This window comes from Macrosteles quadrilineatus, unplaced genomic scaffold, assembly GCF_028750875.1.
Source record: "Macrosteles quadrilineatus isolate MER2022 unplaced genomic scaffold, UCM_ALF_1.0 Scaffold_7__1_contigs__length_78375512, whole genome shotgun sequence".
Taxonomy (NCBI): domain Eukaryota; kingdom Metazoa; phylum Arthropoda; class Insecta; order Hemiptera; family Cicadellidae; genus Macrosteles; species Macrosteles quadrilineatus.
The window spans coordinates 7,810,187-7,830,013 of NW_026542600.1; the positions used below are offsets into that span (position 1 = coordinate 7,810,187).

Here is a 19,827-nt window from a genome sequence, read left to right on the forward strand (position 1 = left end):
TTTAGAAGATTGTGACAATAGATATTGGTCTATAACTTTGAGGCCAAACTTTATTCCCTTTCTTGAACACTGGTATCACCTTTTAAATTTTTAGAAACTCAGAAAAAAATTTCAAAGGTGATACCAGTGTTCAAGAAAGTGAATAAACTTTTGCCTCAAAATTAGGGTTCAATATCTATTGGTTTGGCTGCCTGTGCCTCTTGGGTTTTGGCTGTGTGTGTGGAAGGTATCAAGAAACCACACGGCCTGACTAATACTAAGCGATTTGTCTGTACAGTACTGATCAATTTTAGAGGTGTGAACCAGTCCAGTAGCAACCCACGACTTAACCCTGAACCACCAAGGCATCAACTCGATTCAATTCTGCATCCTTCACAGTAGAAAGAGTACTTCTAGCTGCAAGTGATAACCTCCAAATAATAATAAAATAACATACAAACACAATTTTGGAATATTTTTATGTGAAAAACTTGAATTATTCAATAGTAATGTAATTATGTAATGAAATAAACTTTGTTGAACATATAACCAACAGAAGTTATATATCGATACTACAAAATCCCTATCACTGCAGCAAACCTGCAAACTAAGGGAATTTCCATTTGCCTGATTGGATTTCCACTAAAATATTCCCTTAAAGTTGTCAGATTTATTCCCTAATTAAATACAGGTAGCATAAGGCTTAATGGGTACTTAGGTGTGCTGCTACTGGGAGGGTTATAAGAGTTTTAAGTGAAATTATGATAGCTTAGTATGAAATAAAGAAATTTGCCAAATTATATCAAACTATCATCTATAAAATAGCAAAGTACAACAGTTACTTATGTTCCATAAGAATAACATATGGGTGTTTTGAATTCATTTAAGGAAGTATAATATATAATTCATACAAAACTTTCTCCCATTAGCTTGTCAACATCCCTTATTAGGGTAAGCAGTGTGAGTAACTATGATGTTTTATGTGTAAAATAACAACAAGCGCAATAGGCTACATCTTGAACCTTTTACAGCATTGGAGGTTGTACCATTTTTGTTTGGAGTTAAAAGGACCATAACATAAACACTTCTTCCTGCCGATTTGGTGCAAAATGATGAGAAAATAACCATTTAAATCATAATTTCAAAAAATGAAAAAAAAAACTCTTGGAGATACAATAGATTAGTACCAACATAACAAATTTCATCAAAATCGTACAACAGGTGTAGGCTAGTCTGTATCTCTGTACACAGACACACACACTTACATACAAACATATATATAGACACACAAATGGACATCAATTCTAAAACCACTTTTTGAGTCCATGGATATTTTCATCCCAAAGATTTTGATAAAAAAATACTTTTCCATTTACTATGTATTAGGATGAGAAATAAAAAAAAAAATATTTCAGCAGAAAACTTGATTTTTAATTTTGTAATATATAAAAACTAAATAAAACATAAAATTATGTTTTTATAAATTTAACACATGTAACAGGATATTGTCATGTACCACATCATATTAGTATATTAATGATGCAAATGCTCTCTTATGATGATTTGGTGCAATTTCCATCAGGGCAAGGTTTGAAATATTGTTTCGGAGTGTACGATGAAAGTAAAGAAAAAAATTAATTTCTCAAAGTTTAATACAATAGTGCATTGAAGGTTAAAGTTACATATGAGGAAGGTGCTTATAATTTTGTATAAATCTACATTTTTTTATACACAGGTCATAATATAAATTTTAAAAAAATACAGCTGTTTCTTTTTAAAAAGTAAATAATGTGTATTCTTGATTAATTAGTCCCATCTTTGCATATCGGTTGACATTCAACCAAGAATTCAACTATCTATCCCTACTATTTAGAAGCATATAAAATGTAAAAAAATAGCAAACTTTTTAGTTTCTTTACCTTCGTCTATACATACAGGCTAAATCAAAACAAAGGCATTTCTAAATCAATAAAATCTTATCACTCTAATCAGCATGTTGTAAACTTAATATACATGTGTGCACAATATAATAGACAATATAAAAAAAAAAATAACTAACAGACTTTCAATAAAACATTACATGAACACTAAAAATAGCCTAAATCTATATAAGTCTTACATTAGACCTCTTTTTGTCCACTCAGTAAAATATTTCTTTCCGCACTTGGCAGATTCTTGAAATACAGGGTGTTTCAAAATAATTGGTGCAAAACTAAGCACATATTTTATGTTTGTCTTGCTTAAAACAACTGTTGATGCCAACAATATAAAGAGTAACTTATGTTTATAAGTTTGTTTTTATATATTCTTTTGTTAAGTATTAACTACTTGCAACTGTGATGGACAAATATAAATTTACGAGGCATGTTTTTTAAGTAAGTACCGTTTTTAAATTTCTCCGTTGCAGTGCTGCGATTGGCATTTTGGACACTTTTGCTGTATATGTGCATCTATTGGCAAGCCCTAGCCGGAAATTCGACAACAATCGGCCGTGTTTACATCCGGTATCGAGCATTCAAAATGGTGCCGCCAATTGAGACTGCCGCCGACTGTGAAGTGCGAACTGTAATTAGTTTTAAGTGCTAAAGGTGTGAAACCATTGAAATTTATCGACAGATTAGTGAGGTGTATGGCGAGAGCATTTATGAGTGACGGAATGGTACGCAAGTGGGTAAGGGCCAGCGAACACAGAAGGGCATTAAAGACGGCCCCACCAACGTCCATCATAAGCAACGCACTGGGCAGCGTCACTGTCCCCAGTACCCAGTGCTCATCATGAACGTTGGTGGGGCCGTCTTTAGATGCCTTTACCCACTTGTGTACCATTCCGTCACTTATAAATGTTCTCGCCCTACACCTCACTAAGCTGTTGACAAATTTCAATGGCTTTCACACCTTTAGAACATAAAAATCTAATTACAACGCGCACTTCACAGTCGGCGGCAGTCTCAATTGGCGGCACCATTTGAATGCTCGATACCGGATGTAAACACGGCCGATTGTTGTCGAATTTCCGGCTAGGGATTTCCAATAGATGCACATATACAGCGCAAATGTCCAAAATGTCATTCGCAGCGCTGGAACGGAGAAGTTTAAAACCGGTACTTACTTAAAAAACATGCCTCGTACATGGCATTTACAAGATATAAAAAACACCGCTATCTCAAAAGTTTGGAAAACATTTCGGCGAGTTTTGGTATACATTTATTAAGTATATATTTATTAAGTTTGTGGCCTGCACTCATTTAAGATAGAGAATTTGGCAGAAAAAAATTTTCTTATTGATGTACAAATAGGAACTAAATTATCCAAAGGTTTACACACAATTGGCCCATTTTTTACATAATATACGTACATTTAGGGTTCCAATTTGAAACTCAATTTATTAGCCTACCGAGTACTAACAAATATCCAACGGTATCATGTATTATAATCTTAAAAGTATACCAATACTTTACTTTTTTATTTGAATATGAATAAAGTAAATCAAAGGCAGTTGTAATTTTTTATAGAATTTAGAGTGTTTAAACAGTGAATGTGTGTCCAAAACACCAATACATTCCCATAAATGCCTATAAGAATATGTTGTAACTGTCTAAGGGTAAAAACACAGTGGAGCAGGGCAGGTAGCCGGTAGCCTGGCTGGTCGCTTACTCGCTTACTGCGATGTAGAATTAAAGCACGTGTTGTTATGGGTACGCACACAGTCGCGCCTAGCAGGTAGCTGACATGGTAGCAGTAAGCTAGGCGGCAAGCTAGAAGAATTGCCAAGTCGATTGTTTGGGAGCTTCAAGCGGGGAAGGCTCGACTGGGGCATGCGCAAATAGCAGAACTTGACAGCCACGTGTTCTCGAGTTCGCAAGTTCCACGCAGGATCTTTCACTGCGCATTTTTTGTATACGGAGTGTTGTTTGTAGTTTGTTTAGTTGATTTATTTGGATGTTGTTTTGTTTACATTAAATAAAATAATGGACGTAGACAAATTAATATCAGAGGTTATCCGTGTGCCTTTATGGAACCAAGCCCATCCGGACCACCACAAACGTCACGTACTCAACGATCTGTAGAATGAAATAGCGAATGAACTAGGATTCAAACAAAAGTTTATCCTATACCACTAATATTATAAGTGATAATATTAGTATCGGCGGCTGACAAGCGACTGTACTGAGCGCCACTGTGTGTATGTCCCAGCTACCCTCCAGGTAACCAGCAGTTAAGCGAGTAAGCGACAAGCCAGGCTACCAGCTACCTGCCCTGCTCCACTGTGTTTTTACCCTAAGAGCTGTAAAAAAAAACTCTTAGTCTTGCACATGCTAAGTTAGATCCAGAGTATTTGATTAGGAACATTATAAAAGAGTTGGATATTTGTTTTCTAGAGAACAGTATTAATGAATTTCCAAAAGTAATCTAGTAATTTTACATGTTAAGTTTATAAGCAGACTTTTAGTTAATCAGTCACATAAAAATACTATTTGTCGGTAAAGATAGATAACTCCATTATATTAAAATTAAATCAACACTAATAATGCAATATCTTTTTCACATAGGGGCACATTCATTTTAAACAGATAGACAAAAAATACATATCACATTATTACGTTTTTCTAACACAAACAAGCTAAACAGATAACTTCTTACTGTGTTTTTATCCAGAATCACGTAGACAAAACTGTAAAAAGGTTAAAATACCTGGTACTACCTTGTGATTCCTATGCACCTTGAACGGACTACGTATTTCAATGTTGATGAAACATCATCATCAGGTCGAAAAAAACTTGAAAAGATTATACCATTGTTGAGATTGTCACATCTAAGTTTGCAAGAAGCAAACAAAACATTAAGAAGAGAACGAAAAACTAAAAGTACATAACATAGTGTGCACATGACGGTTAAGTCGAGACTTGGCAGTGATGTAGTGGAGCGGGTACAAAATCTGAACAGTGTTACCACTTAGATTTTTCCAAAACTCCAATATTAATTGGCAACCCATGTTTTTCCCCAAAAGATGGTTAGTGTTCTTGTAGAGGAAGATTTACGACTACACCACTGAGACTCGGAAATTGTCAAGTGCACAAAAGTTGATGTAGGCCTACAGATTTTCTTCCCTTCTTAAGGTTTTGTGTTTTCCAAAAATTTTGACAGACATCTCAAAAATGATTTGAATTTTAAAGTTTTGTGCAGCCTGACGATGGCATATCTACAGCATCGAAACGCTTAGTCTGTTCAAGGAGGAATCATAATAGGTTAGTAGGTGACTCATGGTTGTCACAGACAACAAATAATTGTACGGGTTCGATCACTGCCACTACTTTTTATCACCCTTGTACTGTATCAGCTCACCCTATGCTTTCATTTCACCCACAGGTCCATAGCATATGTGGACGGACAAATGCAAGGGGTGAGAGGCCACCTACCTCTTAAAAAATAAATAAAAACAAGGCAGTACCAGGCATTTTAACCTTTCAACGGTTTTAAAAGAAAAAGGTGATTATTCTGAAGTCAATTCCCATAAAATCTTCAAGCTAACATACTAAACACGTTAGACAAATATAGCTTAAATAAAATACATAGATAAAACTGGAAGTTTTGTTATAAATCTAAGAGTTCGCACAAGGTTATAAATCCTTTCTAACGATAAAAACTAGAAATTCACAAAATCTCTTTGTTATAGTCAGGTTTACTTGAAAAATATTTTACGTTTTTCTTAGTAGGAAAGAGAATTTGTTCAGGTAAGAGCAATGTTATTAACAAACATTGATATTGATTGACTCAATCTTGAATCATAAACTACCAAAAACTTATAATATAAACGTAGTTTCTGGTTTCTCTTGACAAACTACGAGGATACATGAAGGATGGATCTGTGTGGGCAACAAAATTTAAAGCGACCTGGTTTCCTTCTTCACAGTAAAAATTCAACATTTTACCAGGAATCAGAGCCCCTGGCATATTCTGTCTTAGAGGAAGCCTGATTTTGCTGCTGTTACCAGTCTCCAAGTGGTACAAAATAAATTCATTATCTTCATTGCCAGACGGAACAACTATGTAGTCACATCCTAAAGCACTGACCGTAACGTCGTCTCTTTTAAAATCTACAGTAAAAACTAGATTCAGACAGAAGTCGGTGACCTCGTAAACTGTGAGTGTCTTTTTATTGACTGTAAAAAACTTGCCACTTGGTGTTATTTTAATTTTTCTAATATCTATCTTCATGTTGGTTAAAGCACACGAGTATATCTCCTTCCCACTTTTCATGTCTATGGTAATGATGCAACCTTTGTGGTATATATGATGCGGGTCTTTGACCCCAAACAACACAATTATGAAATTTCTCAAGACTCTTAACTCGTATATAAATCCCCTTCTTTTAATTGAAAAATCTCTGTATTCAAGAACTTTGTTATCAAATAATTTTAAGGTGAAGAATTCTTTTGTATTTATTGTGTATTGATAATAAATCACTATGGTGTTGGTATTGTTATGTTTGGCGGTCAACAGAGGGAAACTAGTGCTTGTGATTTCATTCAAAGGATGAAAACTTTCCAAATTATCACATATAGGAATTCCGTCCTCATTCCAAACCCTGTACGACGGACTTAACTCCTGCAGGACATGGTGGTTTGTGTATAAAAACCCAGCAATGAGACTCTTGGGACAAAGCATTTTAAGTGAATAAAATGAGTTAGGTGGTTTTGAGAACTCTACGTATGAAGTGTACTTAAGTTCATATTCAGGGTTAGCAAAGTTGTGAATTAAAACAACATGATCGACGATATAAAACAGTTTTTCATTGTGATGTTCCAGTTCCGTGTTGAGGTTTCTGGTAGTTTTCCCCTGAGGTGTAATGGATATGGATTGTAAGACTGCATTATCGTTTATTTTATAGACTTTGATTTTGTGTTCATTTCTGGAGATTCTTCCATCCATAAGTGAAAGGAACAACCAATGGTTACCTCTGTCATCCACTGATTCCCTAACACAATCGACGTACTGTTTATAAAGATCAATTTCTTCAACATGATATTTTTCAGTAAACAAGTTTTCTTTAACAAACTGCTCTTTGAGAAATAACTCTTTGAACTGGCAAGGTTCTGCTGAAATTGAGGTGTTATTATTCAAAGGATATGATAACTTACTTATTTTTTTCAGAAAATAGTTAGGATTAAGGGTGCAAAATCTTCTCCACACTCGGTCCAAATTAAAAGTGTTTTCCCAAATGGTACTGACATGAGAACAGTTTAAAACATCTTCATATGATAAATACTTCGCAATTTCTTCTATCAACTCCGCTGGTAAATCCTCCATCACTGCTTGCGCCTGAAAATGAGATATTATAGAAGCAATTTGATAAAAAACAAAACAAAAAGACATCAATACCATAAGCCAAGAGAAAAAATGTAACCTTTCCCGGACAGATAAATTCACTTAATTTGCTGGTGTGGTTGGATGGTGATGGATCGTCTGAAATCTGTAAAAAAGTAACTAATAGAGATTCAAATTACATGGTTACTGTCAAAACGATCCTTGATATTTTACAGCTGTTCAAATAATGTTTCTAGGTGTTAAGCACGAAAAACAGATACAGCACTTCCACTGATTTTCTGTGGACAGATTTGTTGGGATCCGTACAGTAAACAGAAAAACAAATGAAACAAACATTTAAAACTGATTGACCAGAGAGTAACTATACATATGGTACAGCGCTGGCGAAGGATGAGTCTTTACTGTGTAGTTTTTTTTATTTTATTTTATTTTATTTTTATTTTTTTTGGTTATGCTCTGTGTTATTTGTTTAGTACAACGATTCTGACAAATTACACTATGAGAAATGTTTACACACGTGCTGACGTTCTAACCTGATGATGTGCTCTATCTGCAGTACGAAACAGCAGTAAAATACCAAGGATTCAAATTCAAATTCAAATTATCTTTATTTATATTATGTACAAAATGTACAATAAATAGTGTCAAGCTTATAATTACTATGTACAAATACTTAACCTAAACAAAAAATACAGAAAATAAAACTATCTATAGCTGTATACATTCATAAAAAGTTCATCTATTGAGTAGATGGGTTTTTCTATCAAAAATTCTTTAAGTTTTTGTCTAAAATTTTTTTTATCCTTAATATCTTTTATTTCATTTGGTATTAACTTTAAAAACTGTACACCGGCATATGAGGGCTTATTTTTATACATTTCTAAGTTGGGTTTCGGTAGAACTATATTATTTTTGTTTCTAGTGTTGTATTGATGGGTTTCACAATGCGTTTTAAATTTTTCCTGGTTATTTTTTACATGTACGATACATTCCAGTACGTACAAACTAAACACAGTTAATAGTTTCAAATTGACAAAATGTTGCTTTACAGACTCGTTATAATCTAGATTTAACATTATTCTTATTGCCTTTTTCTGTAAAACAAGTATCTTATCTAAATTTTTCTGGGAAGTGCCTCCATACACTACTATTGCATAAGATATATGTGATTGGATATGGGCATGAACAACTATTTTTAATGTTGCTAGGTCACTTAAATAAAACATTCTTTTCAAGGCATAGATTCCAGAATTTACCTTACGCACAATGCTTCCTACATGATGATCCCACCTAAGACATTCATCAATATGGATACCTAAAAATTTTGTACAATCAATTTGATTTATTGTGTTTTTGTCAATAAAAATATGAGGGCTACACTTATTTTTGTTCTGCTTAGTGCTGAAAGAAATAAAATTAGTTTTTTGTGAATTTAGCATTAATTGATTGTTTACAAAAAATTCTTGGATTTGTGATAATTCTATATGAGCTGCTACTTCCAAATCAATCTGACATTTAGCAGATACAATAAGATTAGAATCGTCAGCATACTGTACGAGTTTAGAATTATATATTACATTGTTACATAGACAGTTTGGCATATTCTTAACATAACAAATGAGAAGCAAGGGTCCAAGAATAGACCCTTGCGGGACGCCATGCTTTATACTTTGTGTTGCGGAGGGAATTTTTGAAATTATAGCGTTGTTTATATGACTGATTTCTGTAAATTGCTGCCTGTTGGTGAGATATGACCTGAACCACTGCAAAGGAGTTTTTTTGAATCCCAAGATAATGTTATTTTTGTAACAGCCTTTCATGTGATATACTATCAAATGCTTTGGAAAGGTCCATGAAAATACCAGCAACACTTTCTTTTTTGTCTATTGATTCTATAATTGATTCAGTAAAATTGATCAGAGCTGTGGTGACAGATTTATCTTTGCAAAAACCATGTTGTTCGTCATCTAAAAGACTATTTTGTTCTAAAAATAGCATGAGTCTTCCATGCATGGCTTTTTCAAAAACTTTTGAGATTGAAGGGAGAATAGAAACTGGACGATAATTTTCTATATTAAGTTCATCCCCTTTTTTGTAGATTGGTATGGTTTTAGAAATCTTCAATTTGTCCGGGAAGATGCCAGAAATGAATGATGAATTTATCAGGTGTAATAAAGGCTTTATCAATGCGATTTTTGAAAATTTTATAACTGTTATTGGTATTTCATCATATCCGTAAGAGTTTTTATTTTTCAAAGAATCAATTACTTTAGCCAATTCGTCCTCATTAAGTGGATTGCATCGGAACACTTTTTGTGGATTTAACAAGTTATTTGTCAAAGTCACGGGCTGTGCTGGAGGCAAATCCTTAAGTAAATTTTCAATTACATTTACATAATAGTCATTAAAAATGTTACCAACATGAGTTGGATTGGAGACCAGTCTACCATCAGATTCTATTACAATATTTTCACCAGATTTGATTTTTTTATTTGCTACTTCTGAGTTAATGATTTCCCAAGTTGTTTTGGAGATGTTGTTGGAGTTTGCAATTTTATTATGGTAAAATTGTTTCTTTGCGTTAACTGAATTTATTTTGAACTGCCTGTTTCTAGTTTTTACTTATTTATGAAGTTCAGTAGACTTTGTTCTTCTTGCCTGTTGGCTAAGTTCTACAATATTGTTTTTTTCCTCTTTTAGCTCCTCAGTTATCCATGTTTTTCAGATGTTTTTCATTCTGGATCGTTTTGACAGTAACCATGTAATTTGAATCTCTATTAGTTAGGGGCCTACTTCATATTTCAGACGATCCAGAGGCAATTCCATCATGACTTTGCCCTTACTTCACCTAGTTGAGTTTTAGATCATTTTATTTTGCCCATAGGTGCCTTTTTGAACATAGCAGGAGCATTTGACAATACCTCTCATTTGGCAATAAGGAAGGTGCTGAAAAAAAAGAGGGGTCGATGGAACCACAAACAGATGGATTAGTCCAGACCAGATGAACACTGGAAACACACATCAAAGAGAGAATTATCTAGTTGAGTACTGGAAAGGATTGTCCTCAAGGTTGGGATATTATCCCCCCTTCTCTGGAGTCTGGTGGTCGATTAACTTCTTGGGAAGTTAACCAGGAAGGGTTTGCGATGTATCAGACATGCAGATGATATAGTCATCATTGCAAGAGGGAAATTTTAAAATACCCTCTGTTAAAGCCTAAACTTTTGCACTGGCTGTATGTATCTGTTGTTCGACCCGCCCTTACATATGGTTCGCTTGTGTGGTGGCCAAAAATGGAATCTACTATAGCTGTCAAAGCTTTAGCAGGAGTTCAGAGGCTTGCTCTTATAATGATAACTGGGGCAGTAAGCAGCTGTCCTGGAGCGGCTCTAGACTGTCTGCTTGATATGCTACCTATCGACATTTACATCAAGGTGGTAGCAAGTAAAACAGCCCAACGCCTTAGATGCAAAAACTTATGGATAACCTCAGGAAACAATAAAGGGCACTCCAAAATTGTTCAGGTGGTACATAATGATGAATTGGACTTGCCTTCAGATCACATGTCCAAAAAATACTCCTTTGGAAAGCCTTTCAAAGTACTAATACCAGATAGGAAGGATTGGTCTGGCGGAAAAGGACCCATACCCACAGGTGATTTAGAATGCTATACTGATGGTTCTAAGATCAAAAATGGGGGCACTAGAGCAGGTGCGCATTGGACAAATGGAGGCACTGGTATTTGTCTTCCAATGGGGGTGTACCCAACTGTTTTTCAAGCGGAGGTCACTGCCATCCTGGTTTGTGCTTGAGAACATCTTAACAAAGATATCAGAGACAAAATAATCAATATCTATACTGATAGTCAAGCGACCTTAAAAGCATTAAACTCTTACGAATTCAACTCCAGGCTCGTGTGGAACTGTCTTGCTTCAGTGTCTGAGTTGGGTAGGAGAAATGACCTTACGCTTTGCTGGGTGCCAGGACACTCAGGCATTAAAGGTAATGAAGCTGCAGACAGATTGGCAAATACTGCCTCTGCGACAACAATGATAGGCCCACAACCCTTCTGTGGCATCTCACGAAACAGTGCATGTTCTGCGATTGCGTCATGGGCCAAGGAAAAGCATCGAAAACGCTGGGTCGATGTTCCCCTTCATAGGGTCAGCAAGCTTACTCTTTTTAGGCCTTCTAAAAAGGTCGCCTCTGACCTCTTGAGACTAGACAGACGAAGAATTAAATTAACTGTTGAACTGATAACTGGTCATGGAAGATTCAGGAAACAATAAAAGGTTTAAATTACCTGTATCCGTCAAGTGATCCTGGTTTGTAGTTAATTGACTACAGCCGTTTCATGTTGTAAAAACACATCTTCAGGTCAAACGTATATTACATTGATTTAATCCATGGAATGGTCGTCAAGGTTTAAAGTTCACAAAAATGACACATACACGTACACGAAAACATTAAAACATAAATTGGCCAATACAAAAATATGAAAAACGCGTGATAGGCATCGGACACGTACGGCGCCGCTAGAAGGTAGGTCATGACTGTCGTGTGCCGGAAGTGATAGCCCCCCACTATCAGCTGTTATCTATTGTGGTCTAAGATGCGTATGGCGGCATTGTAAAAAACGTTCGACTCGAATGAGAGTTTTTCATTTAAGATGTTATCAGGCTGTTTTTTTGAAGCACGATATATTTCAAATTCTTCTAATGTGTCCATGTATTTTCCTTTGTTACATAAATGGAGAACGTTGATATTATTGTTTATATCTGTATAGTTGTGGTTGGAGTTAATCAAATGGTTGGAAAATGCCGACTTAAGAGGAAATTTTAGGCAGGTGTTCTTTGAATTGGGTGGTAAATGATCGTGACGTCTGGCCTATGTAGAAGCTTGGGCAGTCGTTGCAAGACAATTTATAGACTCCGGTTTTATTGAACTTGTTGTCTACCCCTTCTCGTTGGTATCTTGATTTTAGCATCGAGTCAAGTCTATTTAACGTCTTGAATGCTACAACGATGTTACTTTTTGTCATCTCGCTTCTTAAGGTGTTATTAAGAACAACGCCATACTCAGCACTAAGAATAATAAAAAATACGTCAGTGCTGAGTATGGCGTTGTTCTTAATAACACCTTAAGAAGCGAGATGACAAAAAGTAACATCGTTGTAGCATTCAAGACGTCAAATAGACTTGACTCGATGCTAAAATCAAGATACCAACGAGAAGGGGTAGACAACAAGTTCAATAAAACCGGAGTCTATAAATTGTCTTGCAACGACTGCCCAAGCTTCTACATAGGCCAGACGTCACGATCATTTACCACCCAAATCAAAGAATACCTACATAAAATTTCCTCTAAGTCGGCATTTTCCAACCATTTGATTAACTCCAACCACAACTATACAGATATAAACAATAATATCAACGTTCTCCATTTATGTAACAAAGGAAAATACATGGACACATTAGAAGAATTTGAAATATATCGTGCTTCAAAAAAACAGCCTGATAACATCTTAAATGAAAAACTCTCATTCGAGTCGAACATTGTTTACAATGCCGCCATACGCATCTTAGACCACAATAGATAACAGCTGATAGTGGGGGGCTATCACTTCCGGCACACGACAGTCATGACCTACCTTCTAGCGGCGCCGTACGTGTCCGATGCCTATCACGCGTTTTTCATATTTTTGTGTTGGCCAATTTATGTTTTTATATTTTCGTGTACGTGTATGTGAACTTTAAACCTTGACCACCATTCCATGGATTAAATCAATGTATATACGTTTGACCTGAAGATGTGTTTTTACAACATGAGACGGCTGTAGTCAATTAACTACAAACCAGGATCACTTGACGGATACAGGTAATTTAAACCTTTTATTGTAAAAATCAGTGATCCAGAGGCTATACCATAAAAATGAAATTCAGGAAACATTTACAACAGATGGGCTTATATGATGGTGAACCGATCTGTAGGTACTGTGATAGGTCAGAAGAGACAGCTGATCACTTACTCTTTGATTGTAACGAGCTCTCTGACGCTAGATTGATAACTCTTGGAAATATGGCTAGAGGTACCTTCCTGAGGATGAACTAATTGGGAAGCTACAGGCATTCATTGGGCGCCTTAACTTGTAGGTCAACAAGAAAGCAATCGTCTGGGGTGCGCAATAATTCGATTTCGGATGAAGTGCTTTAAGGTCTCGACCTGCCCCTGTTAGATAAGATAAGATAATACCCTCTGTGACTTGATCCAAGGAGGGCCAAATTGCACAAAGATATGGTGCAAGTCCGCTACGGTCTGTTAATCCGAACAAAATCTTACTTGTGCCATTCACCCAAGAGAAATCTTGCCCACCTGAGAACCATCAAAGCTTGAGGGGAGGAACTTGAGTGGAAATCAGAAGTGAAGTTTCTGGGGCTAGTCCTGGACAAGAAATTACTGTGAAACAGGCACATAGAAAAGGTGACGAAAAAAGCCACTAATGCCTTGATGATATGCAGAAGGTATGCTGGGAATATGTGGGGTTATAACCCATACATACTAAAAAACATGTAGCCTATACTCTTTTGGTGAGACCAATCATCACATATAGGTGTGTCGCTTTGGCTGGCAGGAACAGGGTGAAAACAAGGAAAGCCCTGGAGAGATTACAGTGGCTGGCCTGCATTATCATCACAAGAGCTATGAGATCCTATCCAACTGCGGCCATAGAAGTGATTTTGAATCTGGATTCTATGATAAGGAAGTTCAACTTCGAAAAGAACTTTGTTGTTGAGCTAGGGAATAAACTTGGCTGGGATGGAAAACTCCTAAAATCATTTGGGAATTATGTCATCAGGTGGTATACTGATGGCTCAAAGACGATTGAGGGGACCAAAGTAGGGGTATTTGGGCCAAGAACCAAGTTTTTGGCCCAGCATTTTTCAGGCTGAGGTTAAGGCTGATGAAAGGTGTGCCCAATTCAACCTAAGTAGATGATACAAGAAAAGGGAAATTGTTATCCTGTCAGATATCCAGGCTGCCATTGTAGCACTGAGCTCATCAGTTATCAGCTCTAAGATGGTATGGAATTAGAGTCTGAACCTGTTGGGAAAGAACAAACAAGTTATCACTCTTTTGGGTACCTGAATATCAGGGTGTTCAGGGAAATGAGGAAGCATATAAGCTCGCGAGGGCAGAGGCAACTAACTCCCTCATAGGTTCAGAACCAGGATGTGCACTCGAAGACTCGTTCTTCAAAAAGAAGCTCAAGGAAGAAGAAAATGTAACTAGAGCTTAAGGCTGAACTGCTCATCCAGGATGTCGGCAAGCTAAGGAATTGCTTGGAGGATACGACGCAAGAAGGTCTGAGACTATGATAAAGCTGAATTAGAACTGTTTTAGAATGTTAACAGGTTTTCTAACTGTACATTGTAGGCTTAAAGGACATCAGAGAAAAATGAACATCGTTCAGGTAAGTGACTGCTGATTCTGCCAATCAGGGGAAGAAACACCCAGACATCTATTGGCTGAATGTGATGCAGTTGGGCAAAATAGAACCAAGAGCTTGGATATGCACCAGGTAGCAGTTGGAGATTTTCCGCAGTTAGAACCCCACCTGTTGCTTAACTTCATTAAGGAGTTAGAACTGAAGGGGGTTCTTTAGGCAAAGACTGGAGACTAGTTTGGGTGACGAAATAGATGTTACAGGTCACAGTCCCCATCCTAACTACCTATATTCTGTAATTGCAGTACTAACCTGTTCATCTCCAACGATGATGGTTACTCCTTAATCATCTCCCTCGTTCGAAGTAGCATCATTATCATCTCCAAGTCATTTAGATTGGTCGAAAACAAATGGATTTGGTTTGCACTTTGCCTGTTGAAGCAATATTGTAAATTATAGGTCACAAAAACATTGAAGACATTTTCCTTCATCCCAATATTAGAGCATTATTCACACCTAAAAAGTCCTGATAAGGTACTGGGTATTGAAATCCACACATAAAAATTGGGGAAAAAAATTTTCCAAACAATTAGTGTTCAAAATTCCTAGTTTTGGGCTTAAAGATACATCAATCACGTTAAACAGTGAATATTATAATATACAGCCATGCCCCTTGCTACCTGCTTGGTACTTCAGTATTCTGGTGTTCACTACAACGTTCCAGTTCTCCACAGAACCCATAATTTAGGAACCTCTGTTTTGTAAAAATACGACAGTCCTAAGTTTACAGACAAATTTGTAAATTACAACTCTTTTCCCAAAGTTCAATATCCACAGTGAGGGACACGGAAGTAATTAAAAGTTAGTTTCAATTTTCTTACTTCCACCAAGAAAGACCTCAAGTATTTAAAATCTCAAAAAAATTATTACAGGAACCAGACAGAACAGGAGCTAAACAATGTATTTAAGTTAGCAACAGTACAGTACTTTAATACATTGGGAAACTGGAAACCATTGCTTTTAAGTTAACCTACTTCACCATTTTCAGTTGTACAGTAGGACCTCAATTTCTCAAACCTTATGATGTCACACTTTTGTTATAATCCCCTAAAATCCCCTCAAATTCCCCATGCATCTTAATATTCTTAATATTAAAAGTACCTCTAAGTCTAAGGTTTTAAATATTTAATCTCAATGCAGTATTGAATTTTAAGTGGTTATATCAGTAATACTCCACCTCTAGAACTCAAATTTTCGAGATATCAAGCCTCAATGACTTGAAGTTTATCTTAACAAGTCGAAGTTTGCACCATGTGCCTCAAATACTCGGAAGTTTTGTCTTACAGTGCAAGTAAGCTGTGTTTGATTCCTATCGAGAAATGAAAATAGGTACAACTTTTGTTTGTCTGGCATTGGCCAATTCTGTTAGGCTGCCAGTTATTGGGAATATTGAGATTATTTTGTACTTGTCAGACGTGATGTTTTCAGTTAAGTGTAAGTGTTTCGAAACGTTAACACACAACGGAAAGGAGAGTGATTTAAGGCAGTTGATGATAGTTTAAAGAAAAAAAAGTCAAACCGCCAGGAATTTTGAATTGACGATTTTAGAAAACGGGTGAAGTATGAGGCTGAAGGTTGAATAATGAATTAGAAAAGATGTAAGCGCTGTGAATTTAAACGTGGTTAAAACAGTGTTGGATATATTTAACATTCCTACATCAGAACCGATTTTGCAAGGAAGAACATTCAGTTTATGCTATTTATAGGCCTATGCATGAAAAATTCAAATTGTGTTATTTTGCTTCCACAGTCATTCTTCAGTAACTATAAACAGTTTGAGCTAGATTTATCAAGGTTTTGAGCATAAAAGTCAAGTTATAAAGGTCGTGATGTAACATTATTGTCAGAATTCAACACCTCCAATTTTCTAATTGAAACCTTGCTTAACATGAAAACTTGATTTTTTATCCTTACTCCCTTCAGATTTGAGATATTGAGGTCGTACTGAGTCAGTTGATTTTATCTTATTTTATTACTAACCTAAGTTGAGATATTAAGTTCCTTGTATGAACCCAAAACGTATTTCTAAATCAATCTTTATGGCACTGGTGGTGATAGAGTGTGATTTATATTTTGTGATTTTCAGGACCTTTTAGGGCCTATAGACTAGACCCAGATTTTCCAAGAATCAATGTTCTGCCTGAAATCAAACAAAAAATGAAAATGTTGAACAAAAAAGAGACAGAAAAGTTAGGTCTAAACAAAGCTAAAATTATATAGAATGATAAGAGTTTGCTATAGGCCTAAGATACTCTATAAGTTTCCTAATAATTATATTTAACTATTTATTTATTTATTATATTTGCCTGTTTTTGTGCATGGTGTGATTTAAGCTAAGTCAACCCAATTTACTAACTGGGACTGTTAGCCTAACTGATTGTTGCCAGATGATTATTATATGACTTGTCTGATTGCATGTAACTGCATGTTTAAAAGACCAAATAAATTCTCATTCTCATTCTCTCATTCTCATATTTCTGATGGTTCTGGTAGGCCTAGTGATGAAGGTACCGGTAGGCTAGTAATAACAACCCGGGACATTTTAATGGACGTCTTTTAAATGGCTTGTAGTTCTACTCAGATCTCAGATGTTATAGGCTACTATGATGCTGGATGCTGGTGAAGGGAAATATAGAACGTATTGTTAGCCTATTATTTATCATCGTTAGTGTTAGGCCTATTGTTTGAAAGGGAATGTAATGAGAAAAGACAAATTAGCAGGCAATGTGCCTAGTGTTGGCAGTGTAGTCGGGGGGGGGGGGGGGGGTGGAATTAAGGAAAAGACCGGACTAAAAACATTTCTGCTGACTTACAGGTTTGACTCCTCATGTTTCACACAACTTAGTGCCTTCAGGAGGGTCATGAGGACAGTTGACACAACCCGCATGATGATGTTTTTGAACAAAATGCTAGTTCAATATTAATGCTAGGAATAATATATAATGCTAGGAATAATATTAGACTCCAATCTCAGATGGGACGAGCACATCGACAGCCTCTGCCAGAAATTAAGCAGCAGTATATATGCTTTAAGACGCGTTAAAGCCATTAGCACATATGATGCAGTAAAAACCGCCTATTTTGCTTTACTGGACAGCCACATTAAATATGGAATAGCTCTTTGGGGCGCCACTGCCGGGAAAAACCTGCAACGTGTGTTAGTTCTGCAGAAAGAGGCTGTTTGTGTTATGGCGGACTTAGAATGGAGGGCGAGTTGCAGACAAGCTTTTGTAGACCTTAAGATATTAACACTAATAAATACTTACATACTTGAAGTTGTCACCATGGCCTGCAAATCAAGATTACCACGGAATGAGAATGTCCACCAGCACTTTACCCGGCATGCCTGTAATTTTAATCTGCCTACACACCACAGTAGAAGATATGAGGGTAAGCCTTCTTACATCGGAGCCAAATTTTCCAACCATCTGCCAGCTGAAATCAAGAGTTCCAGTCCTGAGAAGCTGAAGACTGTACTCCGGGATTGGCTGCACCACAATCCTTTCTACGGCGTTGGAGAGTTCTTGGACTGGCAAGCTCTGTAGATCAATTATTCTAAAAGACACTCTCGAAAGAAGTTTCTGTAATATATTTGACGCAATTTTCAATCTTAACGATTTGTAAATAAAGATCTCTCTCTCTCTCTAGTAGCGATTGGTCAAGTGCCATCTTAAGTGTCACGAGCTGTAAAGTTTCTTAACTGGGCTAGGGCTGCCCTAATATCGATTGGGTTAGGGCCTACTAAACCTTCATCCAATTTTTCATAACCAGCAAGTTTGGTTTGGTTAGGTTGGATTAGAACAGTTTAATTTATAATGATATAGGTACCCATTGACTAAGTGTTAAAAGTATCGATTATTAATCCATAAGGTATTTTATATCGATATTAAGTAGGGTAGCCCAGTTAACAAACTCATTGTGGCTGTGCCATGTGATGTTTTGTACAGCAAGTTTGGTTAGGTAAATCAACAAAATCACAATGATTAAAAAAAAAAATATATATATATAGTGATAACACTTGTACCGTACCTAAGTACTTACCCAAATTGAACTAGGCCTAGGCTAAACTTGTAGCTAATTTGTAAGGTTAAGAATTGACTGTTTGAAAATCAAATACCTCTGTAACACACAATCACACCGACAAGATGCCTAATAGCGCATTTATTCGGCCAAGTCCAAATTGAAAGGTTTTAAGTTTTATTTAAATTTAAGAAGTAAGGCTAGGGCAGGCTAGTCAAATTTTGAACACTATGAAATCGAAATGAACTGTCAACGTCAACTGTCATTGAGAGAGTACTGTCAGTACTGTCACTGTCACTAGTGTCACTGTCACTAGTGAAAACTTACTATCGATAGTACTATCGATAGTATCGATAGTTTGAAAATATCGATAGTGGGTCGATAGTATTACACTATCGATGAGACTATCGATAGTTTTTTTTACGTTAAATTAAGTAAAGAAATCATTATCTGGTACTCTTACATATCATTGTTTGTCTGTTAATGCATACCTATAGTTAATATTATAGACTATTTTTTTTTTTATTCATTGTAGAAAAGCTTGGTAGACAAGTAGGCTACCTACTCAAACATTTGCTAATTCACTACCGGACTTATGGGTACATTTGCCTCGTGGGTTTTAGCATACATAGTAGACACCGGTATACGGTATTTTCCTTTGATCTATGGTTTTAGATTGTCATAAAATATATATATATATATTATTTATGCTATGTGAGTAAAAAAATATTTTTGTAGTGAATAATAAAAAGAAAATAATAAGAGAATTTTTCTTTTTTTATTGTTGTAACCCTTAAAAAAACTTATTGTTATTTTATACAAATGTTGTAATATTTTGGAAAAAAAACATAAAGGGGGCTCCAGGGCATCACTCATAAATTGTTAAAATTAATAATCTGATACAGCTTTATCTTCGACTAGGTAGAAACCATTGTTTAAACTCATGCAGGCAGGATATATACAATATTATATGCATTAAAATTCCATTTGAGTGACTA

The 19,827-nt window shown here is 36.0% G+C and overlaps 1 protein-coding gene across 1 annotated transcript; it reads right to left on the reverse strand.

Annotated features, from left to right (window-relative positions):
• Positions 1-3,092: 3,092 nt before the first annotated feature.
• LOC128999146 (uncharacterized) lies at positions 3,093-18,979 on the reverse strand. The gene is made up of 4 exons (XM_054425518.1): positions 18,851-18,979; positions 16,790-16,949; positions 15,062-15,181; positions 3,093-7,299 (listed from the first exon to the last, which is right to left on the reverse strand). The coding sequence occupies exon 4, from the start codon at positions 7,285-7,287 to the stop codon at positions 5,770-5,772; it is 1,518 nt and encodes a 505-aa protein (XP_054281493.1). The 5' UTR covers positions 7,288-7,299; positions 15,062-15,181; positions 16,790-16,949; positions 18,851-18,979; the 3' UTR covers positions 3,093-5,769.
• Between the last annotated feature and the right edge of the window lie 848 nt (positions 18,980-19,827).